Raw genomic sequence first — 22,795 nt, forward strand, 5'->3', positions numbered from 1 at the left:
TTTGACTAGCAACACTGTAAGGGAATGGAACATTCCATGCTAGAGCAAGTAAACTGTTCTCAAGAGAAAGCATCTGAATACTTTGGTCAGAGGTTACACATTTCAGGAACACTTCAGAAAGAAAGCAATAAGGTATCACAAGACTCAATCATGACCTAAGACTTCACTGTAGTCAGTTTTCTTCAAAAGTCATTTAAGCACAGTAATCAGGAGTGCTAGAAGAAAAGAGGATGTTGAGACTACAAATACCATTTACATTCTTCCTTTCTCACCTGTGAATCATCTTTTGTTTCCTTGATTGGACAAGCAGCCTCAGTTTCCCATATAAAAGTGGCCACACAATCTAGAATAGCGATAAACCTTGGGCTGCTACTCTGGAAACAGATTGCAGAGAGAAGACCAGAATAAGCGTGATAACCAACACTTTCTCACGTTTGAGATACCACTTGGAAACTGTCAGGTTCTTCTAAAAGACTTCACTACAAATGCACACAATTCCCACCCTGCTTCCCTCACTCCTATTTATTTTGAAGGTCACTGCTGAAAACTTTGTCTAGTTAAACACTTAACATGTCACCAGGCATTAGCCAAGAACTGAATCAGATATCCAAATATTCAGATTAAATTCAATACTGAATCTAGACAAGCATAACCAGCTCTTGCCTCAGTTTAAGCTTTGAAGAGTTTTGAGGTATAATACGTAGTCCGTGATTTATTAAAAAAAAGTAAAAGTAAAGTAACAGAAGTCTGCTAGCTGAGGTAACAGGATAACAGGAGTATTAATTATGTACACTTTATTTCAGTGTTTTCAGACAAAAGTAAAGCAGTTCATAACCCCTCAAAGTCACAGATTTTTCACCACACCTCTTGGGCTAAAGAACAGGTGAGTGACAGGAGTAAGAACTGCAGACTCACAAAACCAGTGCAAGTCTAAGTCTAATGATCCTCTCAGTATAAACTTCACTATGTGGAGTTGTATCAGCAAAAACTTCAGATTTAAGAATCCTACAATCAAAAAGCTACAGAGGATACAGAACCTAAGCCTGAAGATTCACCTTATGATATTCTTCCCCGTAAGAGGATCCACAATATTTGTAAGTAACTCTTCAGTTTTGAGTCCCTCTGTAGTTTTCATGTTAATTATACTAGTCTGAAATATGACTGTCCACCAAGGCTGTTAAGTTTTTATCTAGTTATTACTTAAGATAAAATACTTAGTCCAAGAGACGTTCTTCTCCAGCATCTACATCAGCTTTATTTTTACATCTGTTTTAAATCCTCAAGAAGTTTCCCTTGTCACGAATCTGCTGTATACTACACATCTTCATGTGGCTTCATGTTAAAACCTACTATGATGAAGTAATAACTGAAAGATCATTTGTCCTTACAAGAGTGCCCCTGGAACAGATAAAGTGGATGGTGGTGGTATAAGTAGTTTTCTTTTCATCAGCATTGATGCACACAGAGCCATCTGCATAGGTTAGAGAAACGTGTCCGGGTCTTTCAATTACTAGTCCTTTGCTGGCAACACCAAGGTTGCTAATAGAGGTGACTTCAGAGTAAGAAACCTAGAAGAAAAGCATATCAGCAGTTCTAAACTCAAGTGAGGAGTCACAGATACAATCAAAAAGAAAATACCTACTACAATATTCTTGTATACAGAAGGTTATGTTGAGAGTTTTAAAAATAACAAAGGTGTAGATACCCCCACATTTCTCTTCCATTCTGTATTCAAGTTTCACTTATTTAAGACAAGCTACACAAGCAGGCATGGTTTGATCTTTGTTATTCTTATTTTTAGTACAATAAGGTGCTTGTAGTGCTTCACAAGAGCCATCTTCATCTCATGAGTTATATAGCTTAGGAATTCAGGGAGGCCTATGTCTCGTGCAGTAGGTAGAATTTTACTTGTATAGCTTTTTAAAACACAGTATGTAGAAGCCTCCATGTGTTCTCAGCATTGACCTTAGGGATTTGCCATGCTTAGCAAAGCCTAAAAATCACTAGCAGAAAACAGTAGATGTTACTACCAAGGTCCAAAGTAATCTTCACTTTTTCTAGATAACTGGTGTCTCCTATTTTTAAGAAGCTACTTTTTGTAGCAGCAACAAACAGAAGAATACACCTCCAAAACAGCTCTGTCCACAGACTTCTGCCTTTTTTAAAAGTTTAACAACTCTGCATTTAGGTTGACACAATGTTCTCACTTCTCACTCCAGTGTCTTGAGCAATGAAGTAATGAAGCCCTTAAGTGTCTCCACTTGTCAAGTACAGAGCCTTATGCAACAAGGACTATCACAAGCATAGGGAACTCGAAATAATTAGCTCAAGTGCCATGATGGCGATGACCAGCTTCTTCAACAGTATGGAGGGAAGGTGTTTTAAACAAGGAATCAGGACAGCTTAGTGAGCCTCTAGTTCAACTTTCCCTGCAGCTCTCCCTGCAGTCAGGCCTTGGGCAAAGTGTTCATTCAGCCTTTCAGCTGCTATCAGTCCCATGACAAGTTGTTACACTTCAGGGAAACACAGAAGTAGAAACCCATAACCATCAACTCCCTCTTTTTTTTTTTTATTTGCTTCGGAACAGCTGCATAATCTACTCCTCAGAGCCAAAAAAAGTTCGGGAGAGATGGGTGGAGGTGACAAAGAATCTTTAAACACATTTTTTTCTACAGTTCAATCTAAAACAAGCCAGAAGCAAAATAAAATATCCAGAAGAACAGCCTGATTCTAAAGCAATGCTAGAAGTCTCTGAGGCCCCAGCAACTCATACAGGAGAGATGTAGTTTGTCTGCCTCTGCAACACAGGGCAAAGAATCATGCACGTTAAACATGACACTGTAAAAATTAAAGCTTTAGCCTTTAAAGAGGAGGACAGGAGGTCCTCATACCATTCTGCTATGATTATGCCATCATTATGGACACAGAATACCCTTTTGGACAAGAAGTCAGAATTCATGTGTCTGTCTTGCATACCCCTTAACGTCACTTATGTGGTAAACCAGCTCTGAGCTGGGATGAAAAGGCTACTCACAGAATCATGTCTATATTTCATCTGACAGACAGATGCTCGCCGGTCACATCCTGGGACAGCAATCAATGGTCGACAGACATTTATGTAGTACTTCTTGAGCTCATTTGGTCTTGAATTATCCATGGCATACCAATTTTCACCTCTCTTCTCAGATTTTGCTAATCTGAGCAGGAAGAGAAAGTTCTGCTCTAAGTACACATTTTTCATAGTCTCTTTAGCCTTCTCTGTCAGTCTCAAGAAACAGAGCTACCATAAGATATTTCAAAGTAACTTTTCCCCCTCACGTTTAAGTGCTACAATTAGAAAGAATACTCCTGGGAAGTAGAGCACAGTTGACAAGGCAGTAAGTTTTTATTAAAAAAACCATCCCAAAAAGTCAACTTTCATCTTAGGAGGCAAGTCAACTTACTAGAGGGAAATACCATCTTCATTTCAACATACTTACAGTTAAGACTGTCACAAAAGATGAAGTTTCTAGTGCTGTCTGCGCAGGAAATCAACTTCATCCAACGCTATCACCCAGAACACTAAACCAGAATAGCCAAGTTATGTTGCATGTTACTTTCTTACCTTGACAAGTCATATTGGTCCATGGTGTTGGGATCAGTCACAACACATTCCAGTGGCATTTCAGGACAAGCATATTCAGTGTACCACTTGAAGTTGTAGGTATATTTATCTTCTACCTAAAAATCAGTAGAATAGGTCCGTGAGGCTTTCCACACAGAACACTGTGACTCACTATTCCTTTATATATTAAGCCTATTATTTCCCCTTGGTTTTGGGATATACCTTCTCACACTGATTCATGTAGGTCTGGCCTGTTATAGAGATTGTCATCTGCTGTGTCATCAAAAATACTCTTTCCCAAAATAACAGAAGCAGAGCAATGTTACTGCTGTCTGCTGTGTTACAGCACACAGTCCTACCACTTGTTACTTTTCAGCCAGTTTGGTTTTTTTCAGCTAGAAATACAAGACAGTCAAAAGCACTAGTAATTACATGGCCCAGAGACTACAGGAAAGTGAAGAGTGAATCAGGAATCCAGATCCAGGCAAACAGCTTACTGTTCAGTGACCAAGGTAAGCTTTATGGTTGCAACAAGAGAAATAACTTTCTTTTAGTCCGCTTCATAGATACTGGATATTTCCATACATAAAGCTCTGCTTGTACTGACCTAGCAACAATTATTGCCAGTATTTTTTTATGGATAGCCTTCCTTTATTCGTATAGAACTTTTTACCTGATATTCAGGCTGACCTATTCCAGCATCATGGTCACACAGGAAAGTTATAAGGGTAGATCGCTGTGTTTTCTTCTCATCGTTGTATGCTGTACCATTTTTGTAGGTCAACTGAATCAGGCCATCATAATATGAAAGTTTGGAACTGGGCAGTCCAAGACTCCAAAACTGATCCTTACTGGAAAAGAAAAAGTGTGGTTTGAGACTGAACAGAATGCAAAATTAATTCTGTCCCTAAGAGAAGTCTTAAAAATAGTAATCACACAGGTAGGTTTATAGAAGATACCATAATAAGATATAATAATTAAATAAGGTTGATTAGACCTAAGTGAGCTGAGATGAATAGGATGCTGCCAAAATTAAACATAAAACACAAACAGGTGTCGTTCTTTGAAAAGGAAAGGAAAGTATATTGCTTAGATATCCAGACAAGTTTAACACTCCCTTCTCTAAACAAGTGACAAAAACATCAAGTTCTCATTCTCCAAAGTAGAATTCAAACTGCAGACACCCTAACCTTGGGCTCAAACTGGCCTCATACAACTACTGCACAGGGAAGACCTAGCACTGCACAACAGTTCTCAGTTAGGTGTTTCTTTACTCTGACTTAACACTGGCTCTATCAGACCTAGCTTGATCACCTTCCTCTGGAGAACACTTTTAGGGTCTGCAGTGAACTATCCTTGGCTGGAGAGTAACTCAGAGACAACTCAAGTACAGCATACCTCTGGCAACAGGCTGACCTGGAACCTGAAGTGTACAGATACCATCTCAGTCATAGTTTGTAGAAGATAACAGCAATGATACTGTCAGAGTAGCAGTACGCACAGCAGTTTTAGTAATGGAAATCAAAGAATAGTTGAGGTTGGAAAAGATCTCCAAGATCATCAAGTCCAATTGTCAACCTAGCACCACCACCATGTTCACTATTACACCATGTCCTCAAGTCCATATCCACACATTTCCTGAACACTTCCAGGGATGGCAACTCCACCGCTTCCCTGGGCAGCCTGTTTCAATGCCTGACAACTCCTTCCATGAAGAAAATTTTCTCAATATCTAATCTAAACCTCCATTGGCACAACTTGAGGCCATATGGTGCAATACCCAAGCTCTGGGCTCCACCTCTGCATAAGGCAGTCACTACTCCTCCCAAGCACAGTAGTGCTTCTTTAGGCCAGCTCTTGGAACACAGCTGATCCTGAATCTCTGGATTGTAGGCTGTTTTAATACAGCTGCAGCAGTTAATCTACAGCTTACAGGCCCTATGGAAAACATAGGGGGGAGCAATGGGTACATTCCATCTCAAAAGCTAGCTGTAAGCAAGATTACATGTCTGTGCAGTTTGCTTGAAATAGCTGGCAGTGTAATTACTGCAAATTACATGTAAATTACCAAAACCTATTACAGGCAGCACAATAATTATTTTGCATGCAAATTGTTCAGTATTGCACACAGACAACATATCATGCAACAAGAGATCTTCTACTACAGACAACAAAACTAGAGTTACTCACCTTTGTGTTACTTGGCATGCTGCTGATTTTGTGTGACACAGCTCATCAGGCACACTGCCACAGATGTTTATGTAAAACAAGTATTCTGTAGTATTAACTATATAGTGTCCATTTTTCTTGGCCAGAGGTGATAAATCAAAAGAGAAGCCTAATGAGTAAGGAATAAACTTTATCAGTTCAATTTTATCCTGCCATCTCTCACAGGTTTTGATTCTGCCAGTCACACAGCTAATTCACCTCCCCCTGAATAAGCCTCCTTCTACGTAATTACTGTTCCAGAAAAAAAATGGACATACTAAAAGCATATTTTCTTATAGAGAGAGATTTACTGCAGTAAAATACACATTATATCTATTTTCCTACATATACTAGGGGAATATCAAGCTCGTGCTGTTCTGATCTTCCATATGCATGTAAAAAAAACTGTGGGTGCCTAAAGTTAGGCTGAACTCACTTTGCTTTTGAGTATCAAAATGACTCAGTGCTGAAGCACAAGTTCTATCCCTCATGACCTTTCAGTTTGCTGAACAGAAATACATACCTGCCTGAGGGTCAGAGACTTGACAGTTATCTCCTTCAGTTTTAGACAGGACACACGCAGCAGCAGTATACCAATCAAATGCATATGAACATTTACTCTCAGACATCAAGATTGGAGCACTTTCTAGATCACCTGGTATCAAAAGAGCAATGTGTTATGCATACAGACAGCCAGGCTGCCAATAGGAACTAGGAATTTAAACCTAAGAACACTAGCTTCTCCCCAAGAGCAGACCAAGACTAACTGTTAAAACACCACTGCTCTGAAAATAGAACTAAAATTTTTTTCACAAAGTCTTTGCATCCTCCTCCCCAAAATAAAAGTTTAGTGAAGATGCAGTACTCAATCTGTTCCTGAGTACTATCACAATATTTGAAAAAAATGTCTGCTTTGATACACAAACCTGGCTTTTTACTACAAGGTAATCACTCTACTGAGAAGTAGTGCATAACCTGTTCCTAACAGTCACCACACTTGGAGGTTTCAAATTCTTCAGGCTGAGGTAGAGGGACATAGGTTTTTTATTTCCCTAGGAGATGGTCAAACTAGCAGGCTATTATACCAAGATGAACAACAATAACTTCTGCAAGTGTTTCTGCTTTCCATAACTGTCAGCAGTTTAGATACAAACCATACCTATTGGATACTTTATTGGAAGTTAAAGTATCTGATCTCCATTCAGAACCAGTCTTTCCCATCAAGGGAAAGAAAGTGCTTTGTGCAGCTTCAAAGAGCAGTTGTATAAAAGGTAAATAGAATTAAATACCTACAATTACATTGTTATCATCCTAATAAACAAACCAGCTTCTGCTAAGAAAGAGATAAAAGACAAAAGTACATGCTAGTATGTAGCACTCATGTCTGCGCTTATTATATGATCTTCAGTTTTTAGCTGGATCAGAGAACAGGGTGCGGATGTTCTCACCTGGTCTGCACATTAGCGTGATGACAGTTTTGATTTGTTTGTTAGGACCACAGCTGTCTCCATTTGAATAGATAAGTTGAATATTTTCTCCAACCTTTATAGGAGAAGATACAAATGCTCCAAGATTCTTACTCTTGTTTTCTTTATCTGTAAAGACAATAAATACATCACATTCGTTTCTCTGAAAAGAAGTGAAGCTTAGACTATTAAGATAGTAAGCCTTTCCATTCATCTAGTTATAAAGACAGCCTATCATTAGGAGTGCGTTTTTACCTCACCAAAATCATGCTACAATGCCTGGAGTTTCTTAGTTAGAAAAGGCTACTTGCATTATTTCTTCTAGAGTCTTTGAGAGCACGAAAGAAACATGCTCCTAACTTCTGTTTCCTCAAATAACTGAAGGCACTCAGGGCAGCCAACTCCACTTGCAGAGGAAGTGCCAAGCCTTCAGAGCCTTAAAAAAGAATGAATAAAAAAAAACTCCAGAAATACCACCAAACAAAACCCCTGACTCACCTACAGAGCAAATAGCAGCACCATCTGGACAACTGGAAGCTCCTCCTCTCTTCCACACTTTATGGCAGACATTGATGTAGTAATGTTTCCTTTCTAACTCCGAAAAGCTACTGTCCACAGCTTCCCAGTTCTGGGCTAACTCTGAAATACAGAGGGTAGTTAAGAACAGTTCATCTGGCTTAATTGTTCTTGCCTCCCCATGCCAAAATGCCTCTTATTACAGAGGAACCACATCTGTGGGATGACCTCTCCTTCAGAGCATCCCCAGCACACAAAAGCCCTGATCTGAGCTCAGGTTACACCTGTATCTGCTCCATGAAGCCACAACTGCCAAATCCTGCATTTTCTGAATGGGTCCAAAGGTGTCCCCCTTGCACAAGCCATTGGGCAGGAGCTGCTGAGCCATGGTGAACCCTACCTGGCACAGGTTTCCCATAGAGGTGGTGGATGCCCCATTCCTGGGAGGTTCAAGGCCAGGCTGGATGGGGCTTTGAGCAACCTGGTCTAGTGGAATGTGTCCCTGCCCATGATGGGGGTTGGACTAGATGGTCTTTAAAGGTCCCTTTCAACCCAAATTGTGATGTTGTGAGTTAAAACCACTTAAGATGGCGGCAACCAAGGCAGTCATGGATATGGTTACTTTCACAAGGCACTCATACTTTTGGGATGAGGGAAGCAAAAAACATCGTAGAAATTCACTAAGAACAGCAAAAGCTGACTGATGTTCAGCTAAAGAATTGCACCAGAGATGGCATGTAAACTTAGGACAAAAGTAACTGAAAGCTAATTTTCATTGCCATACCTGAACTGCGGGTAAGAGGTGACAAGTCATAGTGTTTTGTTTTATCAGTAACTCTGCAAAGGAGATCTTCTTTCTCTTGAATACATGCATATTTTGTATCCCAAGTAAAAAAGTAGGTGCAGTCCACTTCACCAGTGAACACTGGAGTTCCTTTACCATCATTACCTTAACATTGAAAATAGATAAACAGATGTAAGGGTTCTAGTGGGGGAAAGAGATAAGGAAGGAGATTTAAGGACTAGTAATGAGCAAGGAAGATTAAAAAAAAAATTAATTGCTGCACAGGACTTGTGTTTCTGGTATTTTACTGTTGGCTGAGAAAAAAAGACTCTTTCATACCTCCATCTTCTCAATCTTTGGTGTAAATTTATACTAGCAGTGCTACTACAAGCACAAAACAATTCTGTCAGCCAACAGAAATTAGTGCTTACTGTAACAATATTTATTTCTTGTGTTTTAGCTGTGGCTCAAAGCAAGCATTCCTTTGAGTATAAGGTCTACTAGCAAGCACAGAAGTCAAATCCTGAGCAGAGTCACCACAGCTTGTTAAACTCACCTGCTGTTTCATTGCACTCGAAGTTTATGACAGTCATTCTCTGAAAGCCAGAACTACATGCATCCCCGTTTGGATAAGTTAAAGTGAGATCCCCATCAGAGTATCTGAGTAAAAAGCCAGTTTTAGACAGAAACATGGGATCAGACACGATCACACAGTGTTCTTCACATAACAGAAACCAAACTCTTGTTTATTCATTAATTTTCTCACTCCAAGGGAAAACGAATGCTTGTTCAACATTAATACTGACATTTCTACTGCAACAAAGGCTTGCATCCACTGAGTTTTCTGGTCACTTTTCATTAATTTCTATAGAGTTCAAAGAATACTCTAAAGCTACTCTAGGTGTGGTGGAATATGTATTCTCATTAGTTTATTGTGTGGCTATTTTTGCAGTTGAAGGAAGTCCTACTTCCTTGAAGATCATGTGCTTACAGACAAAATTGGAAGATCATATCTAGGTGAATTAATCTCTGCTTCAATCTCATGCCAACTATTGTCCACATACGCCCCTTGAGAATCAGCTTCTTCTGCTGCCACCTGACACAGAAAACTCAAGGCATGCAAGAGGCAGTACAGCACAGTCTGCAATTCTGACAAAAAAGTCAGTGAAAGTCTCTTCCTGTCTAGACAACGGCCTCTGCACACCTCATTGGCTCCTCTATTTGCTAACGCTATCTTGGTATACTTTTAAAGTTTTTCTACCAAAAATGAGCAAAAATACTTGCATTTTGTGTCAAATATTGCTTACATGACAAATAAGCATCAAAGTAGGAAACAGAGATCTGTCAAATCAGACCAGTTAGAAGGACTAAAGAGCATTTACACACCTTAGTGTTTGGTTCTGAAATCTTCCTGCCACTTTTTGCTGGTTACTTGAAGGTTTTACTTGGCAAGATGAAATGTATTCTGTGCCGTCCTTGCAGTTACCTGCAGTAGTTTTCCCACATACGTTCAAATAAAAGTAATACTCCTCCTTGTCATCTTTGGCAACATATGGCGTGACATACTCTGAATAAAATGACAAACAGAAAAGTGTTCTAACACACATCAGAACAGACATGAAACTCCAAATATCTACGGAGGACATTTTTCTTGTCTCTAAACATGGAACTGCAAAACTAGACAGTAACAACCACAAACAAAAAAGAAAAATAGCGAGCTTACCAGGAAATTGAGTAAGCGGTCTTAAATCAATGGAGATATCATGTTGCTCATTAGTGAGAAGACACTGCTTACTCTCCAGGTAATCCCTGTGACAGGCATATTCAGTAACCCACTCAATTTCATACCGGCAATTTGTTTTTGCTGTGAGTTTGGGACCTGCACTCTGATATGGAAGTGAACAGAAATTAAGTTATAAGTAGACTTACTTGAAATATAATCGTTAAAGCAATAGTGTCACATTCCTTTAGGATCAGTAACAACTACTTCACCTGTAAATTGCTTAAGATGTGCAAACATTGTTTCTAACCTCTCAGAAACAGTTGTTGAGAAAAAAATAAAACAGGTCTTATAAATGATGTGGCAAACTAGTTGAAGTCTAAACAGAAGTATCAGGCATTAGCAGATGGACAGCAGAAGTTAACAGTGCTTTAAAAAGCACTTTTACTTAATGTGGTGGGAAAAGTGGAGATGTGAGCCCAAATAGCTAAGCACAGCTTGGATTGCGTTTGCCTCAGAGAAGTCCACAATGAGGGGAGCAGAGATCAAGTGTTCTCTGAAGGCAAAGCAGACTTTTATACTCTGGTGTTTTAGCAACTTTGATTCCCTCAGTCCAAATCAAGACTGAAAGACATTTGAGAACTCTTCAACCAACACTTCTGTCAGACGAGTTTTCTGTAGCGAAATATTTTTGCACATCCTGGGAGAAGCAGTTTTCCTCGCTTTGAAGTGAAACATTAGAAATCCACTTTGTATCATAAATCTGTCTTTCTGCCATCCACTAGAACAACTGGCAGATACACAGGTATCTATGAGGTAAGTTACAGGCACAAGTATCATCAGTAATACTACCATACTACAAGTGTGCATAGCTGTAGCAAGGCATTACAAAGTCACAGTAGACAAGAGCCTGTGGTTTGTTTCCGCAGCAATGAGGGTGAAGTATGGTACCTATCCAGGTCAGATGATGGACAGAACATTAAACCAAGAATTAGCTAGACAAGAGTTCCTCCTTCACTAAGCTGCAATGAAAAGCATCACTGTATGAAATGGCAGACCATTAGCAATAGTCACTTTGGCCCAATTCAAGCTGTGTAAGTTGCTGAAATGACCCAGCATCACAACAGTGATCATCATACTGCACTGAAGCTAGGCTAAAACAGTGTCCTGCAAAAACTGAGTTGTGGCTTAACGCTAAAGATTTTACTTTACATTAAAAAGAATTCAGGAGGCTGCTCAGTGACTTTTGCTATGCGATAACACTTACTAGCTTTTCTTTTTCCCCTGAGGAAGGACAGATTAATAAAGAAAAGTTACATGCAACAGCTATAAGCATGCCCAGCCTGACGGATGAGGAAGAGTGCTCAACAGCAAGCACTCCGTGCCAAGGATTAACAATATACTAACCCCATCCTATGCTCAGAGGAAAGATTTGAACCCATAAAGGGACAACCAAATTCACTGATACTAAGAGACAACACACCCCTAGGGAAATTTTATTCAAGTTCTTATTTATTTCTTAAGTTTTAGAAAACTTTAAGAGTATATTTATGATTTCACACTCTTCGTAATCTACAAGCCATGAATATTTATGTTCTCCTCAGCCCTGAATTAAAATGAAAGATAAAAATGCACACAAAAGTCAAAGGGTTAAACTAAAACAGCAAAGTTACCTCTTCTCCCCTCTTTGATGGGCAAACAAAAGTGATTGTCACTGCTGGGTTATGGCCTAGGCAGAAGTCTGGCTTTTCTTCATCACTATATATTGTCTCATAACTCAATACCAGCCTAGAAATAGAAAACAACAAACCAAAAAAAAACAATTAAGACACTGTGAACTCTACAGAAGAAGGCTATTTGCCCATTCCTTGATAGATACTCAGGAAGAACATACCAAAGTAGTTCTGCTCCTGAAAGCAACTTTTATGGGGGTCCTGATTCCTTCAATCTTACAGTTAACAAAAAACAAAGACTCAAACAGTCCCAGCAAAATTACTTAATACAGTATCCTCTTGCACCCCAGTTAAGACTGTGCTGAATGCCTTTTAACACACATTGTAGCAAGAATTTAGCTGACAGTCACAAGAACACTCTCAGCTTTCTGCTCAAACAGCTGGAGAGGAGACTTGGTAAATGGTCTTGTAGCTTTTGAAAGTAATAACCACTCCGGTTTACCACATTCCTACACTTTACCACCTCTGTATGCATAAACTCTTTCCATTCTACCCCCAGAATTAAGAGTAAGATGAACCCATCAGCAAATTGCGAGGAGCAAGGCAACTGGATCAGATCAAGTGAGGTAGGAGAATGAAACATGATAATTATCTGACAAGGAAAGACCAAGGGCAAGACGACTTGTTTGAGAGAGCAAGGAGATCAACACAATTTTCCAACCAAGCATTTATGTTCTATACAGTTTAACAGGCAGAAAGCAACAGCTCGCAGAAGGGTGACAGTCTGGTTTCAGGTTAGCCACACCTCCAACTGGCCTCTCTATGCCTGAGGACACAGATATACAACTGCCTTACTCCCTTCCCAGGCCACCCTAGTCTGACTGAGCATATACAGTGAATATTCCTCAAGCAATGAAGAGCTTTTTAATTCTAAAGGGGAATAAGATAAAGCCTGCTTGTCAGGCACTTTTATAGAGTACTAGTTGCATTTAATATTAGAATAAGGTTGTGCTCGCTCAGATATAAGCTTCTGCCTTGGTACAGAACACATCAGCCACTTGGTCGTAGGGCTTTCCACCCAGCATGAAACAAAGACTAACAATTTCATCTGTAAATTAAAATAAAACCCTCAACCTTATCACAGACAGGTCAGAACCTTTGGCCTCCCTATTTTTTGTTTATTCTGCTTGTTTTCTTCAGCTTGCATCTGAGATAAAACAGTACTGCAGCAGTCAATGGGGTACTATTGACCCTACAGACAAGGTAAGTGGGTTCAGATGACCCGAAGATCAGAAAGATCAGCATGCTAAGTAAGTCCCTGAGCCACATTGGATTGAGTGCTTTTTTGGCTGGGTTTTTTTGTTTGCTTGTGATTTGGTTTTGTTGCAGTTTTGTTTTTATTTCAAATTTATTTCCAGCATAAAAGGCAGCAAGCAAAACAGAAGCAGCAACAAGGAAACAGTTTTTTGTAGTCCCAGCTTTGCCACCACCAGGATAATAAGTTTATCGATTTCTTCTGTTAAGAACTCATTAATGCAAAAGACACAGAAGGGCAACATCGGTCCTATTCTTAACTTTTAAAGTACTTCTGGGCAGCAGAGCGAGTCAAATACAGTGCATAAAACCACTGAGAGCCAAATGCATTTACCCTGTGGGCCCTCAGACAGCAAGCAGACAGGGTCAAATCTCACTCTGCTGCTTGTGGGCAGAGAACTCCAGTTCTACTCAGTTGTGTAGTCTCGCAGTGAAGGAGAAACTTTGATCTGTTATAGCAGTACAACAGAAGGTCTGAAAAAGCCTGCTCTGACAGTATCTGAAGAATTTTTTCCCACCAATGCTTCAGCACTGGAGCAGTATTACTGTTAAGTTTTAGAAGACTCATCTGTTAGCAAGAATATTGTTTCCAGCCCAGATGACTGAGAAGTATTCACAGTAGTATCACCCCAAAAATTACATACCTGTCTTTGCCATGGAGTTTCAGCTGTTCCTTTGGATGACCAACATCATATGCCTGACCTTTGTGTAACAAGCAAGCAGCACTGCCCACAGGGCAGTTCTTGGTCTCTCCACTTGAACTTCCTGGTTATAGCACACAGAAAATAGATTATAAAACTCAGTTTCTAAGCCCTGCTCTACCACCTGAAGTATCCTGTCACTTTATCTGTGGGTTCACTTATCATTCATTGCTTTACCTTGTTTAAAAGTACTTTTAAAAAATGGGCTACATGAAAATGTGAGACTGACAAAACTAAACCTGGAGTGCTTATGTTCATGCTGCAAAACTAAACCTGGAGTGCTTATGTTCATGCTGCCCCAGTTTTGGACAGCAAATTCATCCTTTGTGCCAAAGTAGCTGCAGTTAGTTGCTTGTACAGATGCTGGATACATATGGCTTTGAAAACTTCTAGAAGCATGCCAAGTATTTCTTTTTTTTTATTCCCCTCACAACACTAAAATGATACAATTGACAGGTAACCCCTCCTCAAAGGGAAGGCTCTTCTCCTTCTTTGGTTCTTATAAGTCATCTGATTCAAACCTGACAGCAAAAAGTTTCAGATTAGTGGGATGTTTAAGAGAATACACCTGTCACTAGAACTACAAGTACAAAACCCTTAACAGGGGCAACAAAATACCTATTTAACTGCAGAGTAAAAAGCACAGTGGAAGTACACAGATAAACTAGCCTTTTCAGCAAGTTTCAAATACATGATTTTGCTGGTTTAATTCCTTGTGTATACAGCTCTCAACTGATATCAAAATGCTAGCTATCCACCAGTACTTATGCAAGCACCAAAACAGTATTAGAGATGCACCTCAGGACGTTCATCAGGAACTGAGCAACAACCTGGAGTCAAAAGTACTAGATTTAGAGCACATGAAGCCCTATGAACCATACTGGTTCTATTTGGCAGCAAACAAAGATACAAGATAAGCTGCGCTCTTCCACTCAGTCCAGTGTAAGTCACTTTTTCAACAGTACCTGCCTATTCAGAAGAGGTGTATCTCTTACCACCTCAATACTTGGGGAGTAAGACTTGGTTTCACAGAAAGCAGCCTTCAAATCATCAAAAGCAGCTTGAAAGAATAGTGTAAGTCTTAAAATACTGATCTTTGGACATAGGACAACCTTAATAGAGACCCTGACAGAGAGCCACATTACAAGAAAGTTATACACTGACAGGTGACACAAGCAAGCATTCACACCTAAGTCCCTGCAGATGTTTATGAACAAGGAATCATCATCAGAATCATCCACCAAGTAGTGTCCTGAAACTTGGATGAGAGGATTCAAGTCATGTTTCTTCAAATCTTCATCAAACACATAGCAAGGGACCTAGAAAACAACAAAAAATTACAGGCAAACTATGCTACACAAGTAGGGAGAAGTTATGAACAGGTATATATGAAGCCCCGATAGTATGTGGAAAAGGTTTTTACTTCTGGAAGCTCAAAGTTAGACATGCTGACTTAAAATCAGGCATCCAAAGTTAGACTGTTTTGCTCTAGCTTTTAGAAGAGTTTTACCATAAACAACCATCCTGTTGTTTATGTTCAACGTATATGCTTTATATACCTATATATACAAACCTATATATAAACATAGGTTTATGAAGTTGTTGGGATTAATTTGGGGTAGGGGCAGGAAGTTAAAGTCATCCAATACGTGAAGAGTAACTTCTGCATAGATAGTACATAGATTACCTCTTTCACAGGTTTAAACAAGTCTTTCTTGCAAGCCACAAAGGTCCTCCATTCAAAATAGTGCACACACTCTGTTGCTGTTACAAACTCAGGGGTGCCCTATTTAAAGAGGGAAAAATCCATCTTTGAAACAGACTTCACTTTTATTTTACAGTAAGAAGACAATAAGAAGTTCATTCAAGAGATTAAGAAAAAATGAGCACGCCACAGAACAAGGCATACAGTTTCTTAATAGCATTTGCTAACAGCAAATTGTTATTTAACAGCCTGTTTTGGGAAAATCAGGAAGATGGACGATGCCAAATCCTTAGCCTGCACATGCACCAATACTCAAATTAACGTGTGCCAGTCATAATATGCAGTAACTGCACTACATCTTTTAGAAGTGCTCACAATGCCAATTGATAGCGGTCGAAGCATCAGTCACATCTACTTACTAAAAAGGAAAACACCAGTAGAATTGCATATAAGTAGGATAACACAGCAAGACAATGCATGTTTACCATGTTCCCTCTCTTTTAGCCTACAAAAACAACTGATTAGCAGCCTCTTCTGCTACACAGAAAGAATACCTCTGATCTGATCTACTTATTTTTACAGGCTCGTGTTATACACATTTTTATATATCTCAAGATGGCAGTTGTGCCATGGTTCAGGACTTGATGTTCAACTCAATAGCTCTACTTCAGAGAAAAGAAAACAATCAAATTTTTCACTTTGCTTCCATCACCTCGGCTAGAAGCACTTCAGCATGTTAAAACTGATTGCCTCTCCATTTAACCCTGCCATAAAAGGCGAGGAAAGAAGTTGTTCCAGACACTCTTACAAAATCATTTTACTAGGTCACGTGAAGAACAGGTACTAGAACTAAGCTACTTAAAAAACAAGCCTGATGATTATGATCTGGTGTTACAGCTGAAGTTGAGCAATAATTTTTAATTTAGTTTAGAGAATCGTGCTAAAACAGAACAGGAAGCATTTAAATCTCTGCTGCACTGGCACTTTGTTTGAATTGGCTAGATTTCCAAGAGAGGGTGTGCAATAGCACTGTCAGTGCCAACAGCAGCACTAATAAATACTTCTCTCTGATACATAAATATGTAAACTGATCACAGTCTGTACAGAAAACCAAGTTGTGCTATCTCTTAAGCAGGCGGAGGGTGTAACTCCAAAAAACGCATCAAAGTGAACTGCATAAACACACACCCCTAGAAACTTTTCAGGGATCTCCAATCACATCAAGCAGATTCTCACAAACAACTACTTCCTCAGAAGCTCAGCTGGATGTACAAGCACTGTTAGTTCAACAACGTAAAGACAAAACCTAACACTCACTGTTGTCAACTATGCTGACCCACAACAGAGGTCAGCCATTTTCCTCCATGCTGTTCCATTAAACAGTCATGCTAGGGTCCACAGCTCAGGCAGAGCCAACATTTAAACAACAGCTCACATTGTTATGGCACCCTGTACACTGTTGACTCATTCCTCCATATTACGCTAATAAACTACTACAATGCAATCTCTGTAAAAACATTAGTCCATGATCAGAGCTAAACTGCAGATCTGCAGTTTATTTTCTACTGGGACTGAATTTTGAAAGTCCAAGTAAATCATGACCTTAACACTAAAACATAACTGGTTTTTCTTTAAAGCTAGGAAGTTCAGTAATTAGAACATCCAAAAATACAGCAAGTCTCCCTAAAAAGCAAGTTAGAATTACCTTCTATTTCCATTGAAGAGCAGAGGATTTAGACTTACCAGTGTTTTCCCACACAGGAAGTTAATATTGCTTTGAATTTGGTGTTTACTGCCTTGCTGCAAGCAGTCACGTGTAGTGTTGAGCTCCAGAAGACTTTCAGAAACACTCAGCAAGCCTAAGTCACCTAGGGTTTAAAAATGGAGGGGAAAAAAAAAAGAAAGGGTGTTATCATAATATAATAGCTTCACAGAAGCTCAACAGACAGGGTCTAATTTCAAGCACAAGGTATACAGACATACCAGTCTACCTGAAGACAATGCAACCGAGGATGATCCGTGTGGTTCTTCCAATTTGAAAGCTTGGATCCAAGTTAAGATGGTGTTCGACTATCTCTAATCACACTCCTACCTTTTAGCAAACACTTGCAATCTTAAGCAGTACAACAGCAGGTGCTACTACAAACTAGTCACTGCCTTAAGAACAAGGGCTAAAGGACTCCAACAGAAAGCTGTCACCAACTAGTTTCAAGCACAATTCACTCCTTCCTCCTACCAGCTTCTATTTATCAGCTTCTCAGCCTTTATGCCATTTATACAAACAGCATTGGCACAAGATGAGAGAGAGTCTATCAGAGTGCCTTGGCTTGGAAGGGACCTTTCTGCAATGAGCAGGGAAATCTTCAACTATTTCAGTGCTTAGAGCCCTGTCCAGTCCAACCTTGAACACTTTCAGGGATGGGGCATCTACAACCTTTCTGGACAACCTGTTCCAATGCCTCACCACCCTCATCCTAAAAACTTTCTTCCTTATGCATAGTCTGAATCTGCCCTCCTTTTGTTTAAAATTATTACCTCCTGTTTTATCACTACAGGCCCTGCTAAATCTGTCCTCATTCTTCTTACAAATCCCCTATAAAAACTGGATGGCTGCAATGAGGTCTCCCTGGAGTCTTCTCTTCTCCAAGCTAAACAACCTCAACTCTCTCACTGTCTTCATAGGAGAGATGCTCCAGACCTGCAAGTATCTTTTTGAGCCTCCTGCAGGTCCATGTCTTTCCTATGCTGAGGACCCCAGAGCCAGAGGCAGTTCTCCAGGTGGGGTCTCATCAGAGCAAAGAAGAGGGGCAGAACCACCTCCCTCAACCTGCTGGCCACACTGCTTTTGATACAGCTGGTTTTCTGGGTTGTGAGTGCACATTGCTGGCTCTTCTTAAGCTTAAGTCTACTTAACAAAGAACCCACTGATGCCTCGGGACTGGCACTGCCTGCAGACAAACCCGACACATATCTATTGCCTCCATGCAAACCCCCTCCATTTCCCATTCCCTTTAGCACAGCTTGTTTGCTGCATGAAGACTGGGGTCAGTGCTGCATCACTGCATATTCCTCTCCTCCACAGCACTTGACATGAAGGGGAAAGGTGGAGCACATTTGAAGTCATGATGAGCACCAGCTCAGGTCACTGAAATGTTCCTGCTCAAACCTATTTTGGTTAGTATTAAACACCAAGTCCTTTTAGATCTCACATGGAAACTGAAGCTTGTCTACTTTTTTTGATAGCTGGATTTTAATTCTTCAAAGAGATTGGCTTAAACTACAGAGAACACTGTAAAATGCATTTACCAGTTTCCCCCTTTCCATTTTTGTTTATGTCTACACTAAGGAGAAAGCCAGTCAAATCTGTAATCATTGCAGATAGCAGCTTTGCACCTAGGCCAAATGTTTCATCCTAAAAACACTTGTTGGAGCTTTGCCCAGCCTGTTATCTCCTTATGCAAGGCAAGCAAAACTATACTGCACCCAAGTAATATAATCTTAAAATTAAAAGAAGTCAGAAAACGGGGCAGAAAGATGATACATGTGGTTTCTACCTTTTATATTTCCTGTCTTATCAAAAGGCTATCTTCAGGTTTTATGAGTTCCAGCACTGATGCTAGTCAAGGTACCATGCAGCTCTCTTAAACCTAAGAGCTACATATCACTTTGAGAGCTGCCACTCCCTGCATGGATGATATTTAAAAACAAAACAATTGTTTGCAGTGACTTTTTTTTCTGAAAGAACGAAGAGAACTGATTAAGTCCATATTTGAAGAAAGCTTACAACTTAAAGTTTATAAGCTGACAAATTGCCCTTCTCCCAAATCAAAGTCCTTTACCTGTACCCCAAAGCTGAGTGCAGCTAATCTCATACCATCTGGATTGTTTGAAGATAAATATGTGGGTTTAGCTGTCTTAAATAACTGGAATCTACACTCAGAATTTACACTGGCCTAGACCTGGATCAAAGAGATTATTCTTCTCAATAAGAGTGACATTTTTAATTTTTTAACAAGTAAGAAGCTTGATAATCCATTAGCATGATTTAAACTCAGTGTGATGATGATGAAGCTCCACTGCAACTAGAGGCAGTATGAAGAAGCATGGCAGGCATCACTAATAAGCCTCAGACAATCATGAGCAAGAACAAAACTAAGACAATTTGACCAATAAAACAAAGCAAAATTCAGTGACAATGTTAAGTGCACTGCCTTGATTTCTTAATTTATTGCAAGGTGGTTAAAAACATGGCCTACTTTAATAGGATTTGCAGCTTAACTTTTGAAAGTCTGTTCAAACAGCCTCTGCAAGACCACAGTATATCTGTTGCTAAATCCTCTTCCACTCAGTAGCAGTCAGGCAATAAGATATTCAAGGTTTGCATACAGAGGAATGTTTGATACTGCTCATAGTCATCACCCAGCTCTGTTCTTCCTTCCTCTTTCCATAAGAAATGTGGAACAAAACCTACACAAGCCTCTAGTTCCCACACTTCCATGGGAAGAAGAGACCTCCTCAAGTTCACTCCAACTGTCACGTTACAGTCTCACTTAAAGCAGCACGTTAAAACAGATGCTCAGATGTTGCTTTCTTTTCTAATCCACAGGCAACTGAAAGCCTCAACTGCATAGGAGCTGAGACCTACATCGGCAGGAAACAAAATTCTTGCTGTACATTTTAGGAATGAAACATTAACAGCATCAAAAGCTCTGAGGTGTCACAATCCTCAGAGAGGATGCTACTACATGCAATTCTAGTTTGAACATAAACGTGATCTAACCAGTCATCCCAGAAAACTGGGGTTTGGATATACCTTTATTCAGGCACTTAGCGATTCTATAAACCTGGGTTCCAACACTAACAGTTCGTTTGAAAAGCACTGACTGACCACGGGCTGAAACCAAAGTATCTCTTAGCAGAGAGGCAGGGGGAGAACAGAAAGTAGTTAGCTGCTGTGCATTGGCATACAGGTGAGAGACATCTTCCTCCACACCATCTTCCAGCAGTTCAGGCTCAAATACCTTTACTGAAGACTCACAGTTTCTTGTAAGAACTGCCTGCCAATGGCAGGCAAGACTGGCAAGCATGCTAAATCAGACTTTGGATCTGCAGATACTAAGAGGCAGTCTGAAGAGATACTATTCTTCAGAAAGCTATTGCTTTATTCTATTAGAAGTAACAGTCAACTATCAGAAAAAGCCTTTTGATCAATATTCATGTATTATTGTTTCATTAGCCAAAACAGAAAAGCAACTTTGAAAGTGACAAACATCCATGAAAATAAGTTCACAAATAATGTTCAGAGCACGAGGCGCTTCTGACTGATAAAATCATATGCAAGCATGTGGACAGGAATATGCCAGCTTCATATTTAGATCAGCATGCACAAGCTCACCACTCCTCAGAATACCAAGGACATCTGTGATCTACTGAAGCAGTCACCGGCTTTCACAAGTGTAACCGAAACCAGAGGACTGCTTGTAATTGACTTCCTTTCTGTGTGTAACAACTTAAGGATGACACCTCAGAAGCGCAGCAATACTCCAAGTCTGCATTACAGAGAGCAACCTGACGCTGAACAAAATGCTGAAGTTACATCAGTTTAGGTTGTGGCATAGCTTAGAGCTATAAATCAAGCTCCGTCCACTACTGTGCTCAGTACTGAGCTTCAAACAAAGCTGTGCATAGTGCATATCCTGCCGCAGATAGATGCACTTATTTCTACTTGAGATAGCCTTGCACAGTTTCACACTAGATTACAGTTAACTAGACCATAAGATATGTTCCACTGTCCCGTACAGTGGTTATCTACAATCAGATCATGTTTTCCCAAATCCCAGTAAATCCGCAACAGAACAAAGTTCTACACTGTTCTGAGAATCAAAGAAAAAAAATCTTTGCTAACACAGTTTGCAATAGTTATAAGACCATCCACTAACATGATTGTGAACTACTTAGAAGGAAAGACACTTGTTTACTTACCTACAGACAGATAGGTCTTCTTTTTGATGTCATAGGCACAGACTGCACTTGCGCTTCCACACTCCTCAACACCATAACAGAAGTTTATTTTGTAAACTACCTCTTTGTCTGCATCAATTGCTTTCCAAGTGTAACTGAAAAGAAAAAAAAGTCTGTCAGTTGGTATTCATGTTGTCCTAACTGTCACCCTCTAGATACCAGTCCCTGAAATAACAAAGTTTAAAGCTAAAAGCACCACTAACTTGAGATTCATATTCGTGCTCTATATTTGTAAATACCAGAAATAATTGCTATGGTGGAGGGACCAAGAACATATTTAACCACTTGTGGAGCATACATCAGGTCCATTTTTCCCCTTTCTTGAACACCCAATCACACATTCTTCCCTAGCAAATCTCTGTGAAAGCCACTCTGACTAGGCATATCACCACGGTCATCCTTTTTGCTTGACAGCCTGATAAATGTCTCAGACATCTTTGGCAGGCCCCACACTACTGCACTTTAGCAATACTCAATAACAGTGGCAGAAGTGCTAAGACTAAGTGGAATAGAGCAGCCAGTCTCATCCTGCCTGTCTGCAGTGGAGCCACCCAGCTTCAGGATCAAAACTGGGATTGAGATTCTCACAGCATTCAGACTAAAAGATGTTAATACTGCTTATTAGGGCCTAGCTGCACCTTTATGCATTTTACATGTTATATATATACATATCTATATATGTATCAGAAGGACAGTTTCTGAAGGGTAATGTCATAAGCTGGAAACCAAGCAGAGCTATCCACAAGAGATGCAGTGAAAGATCACACTATCTAGCTACAGCCATATCAGAAAGTCAGCTGTCTAGAAACTGGGAAAGGAACATGAATCTCTGGTTAAATACAGCAGGGAATAAATCACAGTAACAGTAGAAAAAAAATTAAATTAAACATAGTTCAGAGGTAAAGCAAGGAGTCCCTTCCCCTCACAGCAGGCACTAGGACTGCAGTGAGATGTGTCACTCACATGATGCAGCATCACTCAGTTTTGAGGTAGGCCCAGGTCAGCTAGTTTAGAGCCAGGAACTCTTTAGACAGCCTGGCTTACTAGCAGAGTGCTCTGGCCAAGCTCTGTTAAAGAAGCACA

General features: G+C 39.9%; 1 protein-coding gene across 1 annotated transcript in view; it reads right to left on the reverse strand.

Annotated features, from left to right (window-relative positions):
• The window catches only part of IGF2R (insulin like growth factor 2 receptor), a 57,890-nt gene that overhangs the window by 28,381 nt on the left and 6,714 nt on the right, over positions 1 to 22,795 (reverse strand). The window contains exons 2-20 of the mRNA XM_032681611.1: positions 21,674 to 21,807; positions 17,435 to 17,559; positions 15,674 to 15,772; positions 15,176 to 15,305; positions 13,930 to 14,050; positions 11,972 to 12,086; positions 10,302 to 10,464; positions 9,965 to 10,145; positions 9,135 to 9,238; positions 8,579 to 8,743; positions 7,777 to 7,917; positions 7,261 to 7,407; positions 6,336 to 6,467; positions 5,795 to 5,942; positions 4,278 to 4,455; positions 3,605 to 3,720; positions 3,035 to 3,197; positions 1,389 to 1,568; positions 273 to 374 (exon numbers count right to left, since the gene is read on the reverse strand). Coding sequence (XP_032537502.1) covers positions 273 to 374; positions 1,389 to 1,568; positions 3,035 to 3,197; positions 3,605 to 3,720; positions 4,278 to 4,455; positions 5,795 to 5,942; positions 6,336 to 6,467; positions 7,261 to 7,407; positions 7,777 to 7,917; positions 8,579 to 8,743; positions 9,135 to 9,238; positions 9,965 to 10,145; positions 10,302 to 10,464; positions 11,972 to 12,086; positions 13,930 to 14,050; positions 15,176 to 15,305; positions 15,674 to 15,772; positions 17,435 to 17,559; positions 21,674 to 21,807 — 2,644 coding nt within the window. The remainder of the gene's footprint in view (positions 1 to 272; positions 375 to 1,388; positions 1,569 to 3,034; positions 3,198 to 3,604; positions 3,721 to 4,277; positions 4,456 to 5,794; positions 5,943 to 6,335; positions 6,468 to 7,260; positions 7,408 to 7,776; positions 7,918 to 8,578; positions 8,744 to 9,134; positions 9,239 to 9,964; positions 10,146 to 10,301; positions 10,465 to 11,971; positions 12,087 to 13,929; positions 14,051 to 15,175; positions 15,306 to 15,673; positions 15,773 to 17,434; positions 17,560 to 21,673; positions 21,808 to 22,795) is intronic.

The sequence above is a fragment of the Chiroxiphia lanceolata genome, chromosome 3 (assembly GCF_009829145.1).
Source record: "Chiroxiphia lanceolata isolate bChiLan1 chromosome 3, bChiLan1.pri, whole genome shotgun sequence".
NCBI classification, from domain to species: domain Eukaryota; kingdom Metazoa; phylum Chordata; class Aves; order Passeriformes; family Pipridae; genus Chiroxiphia; species Chiroxiphia lanceolata.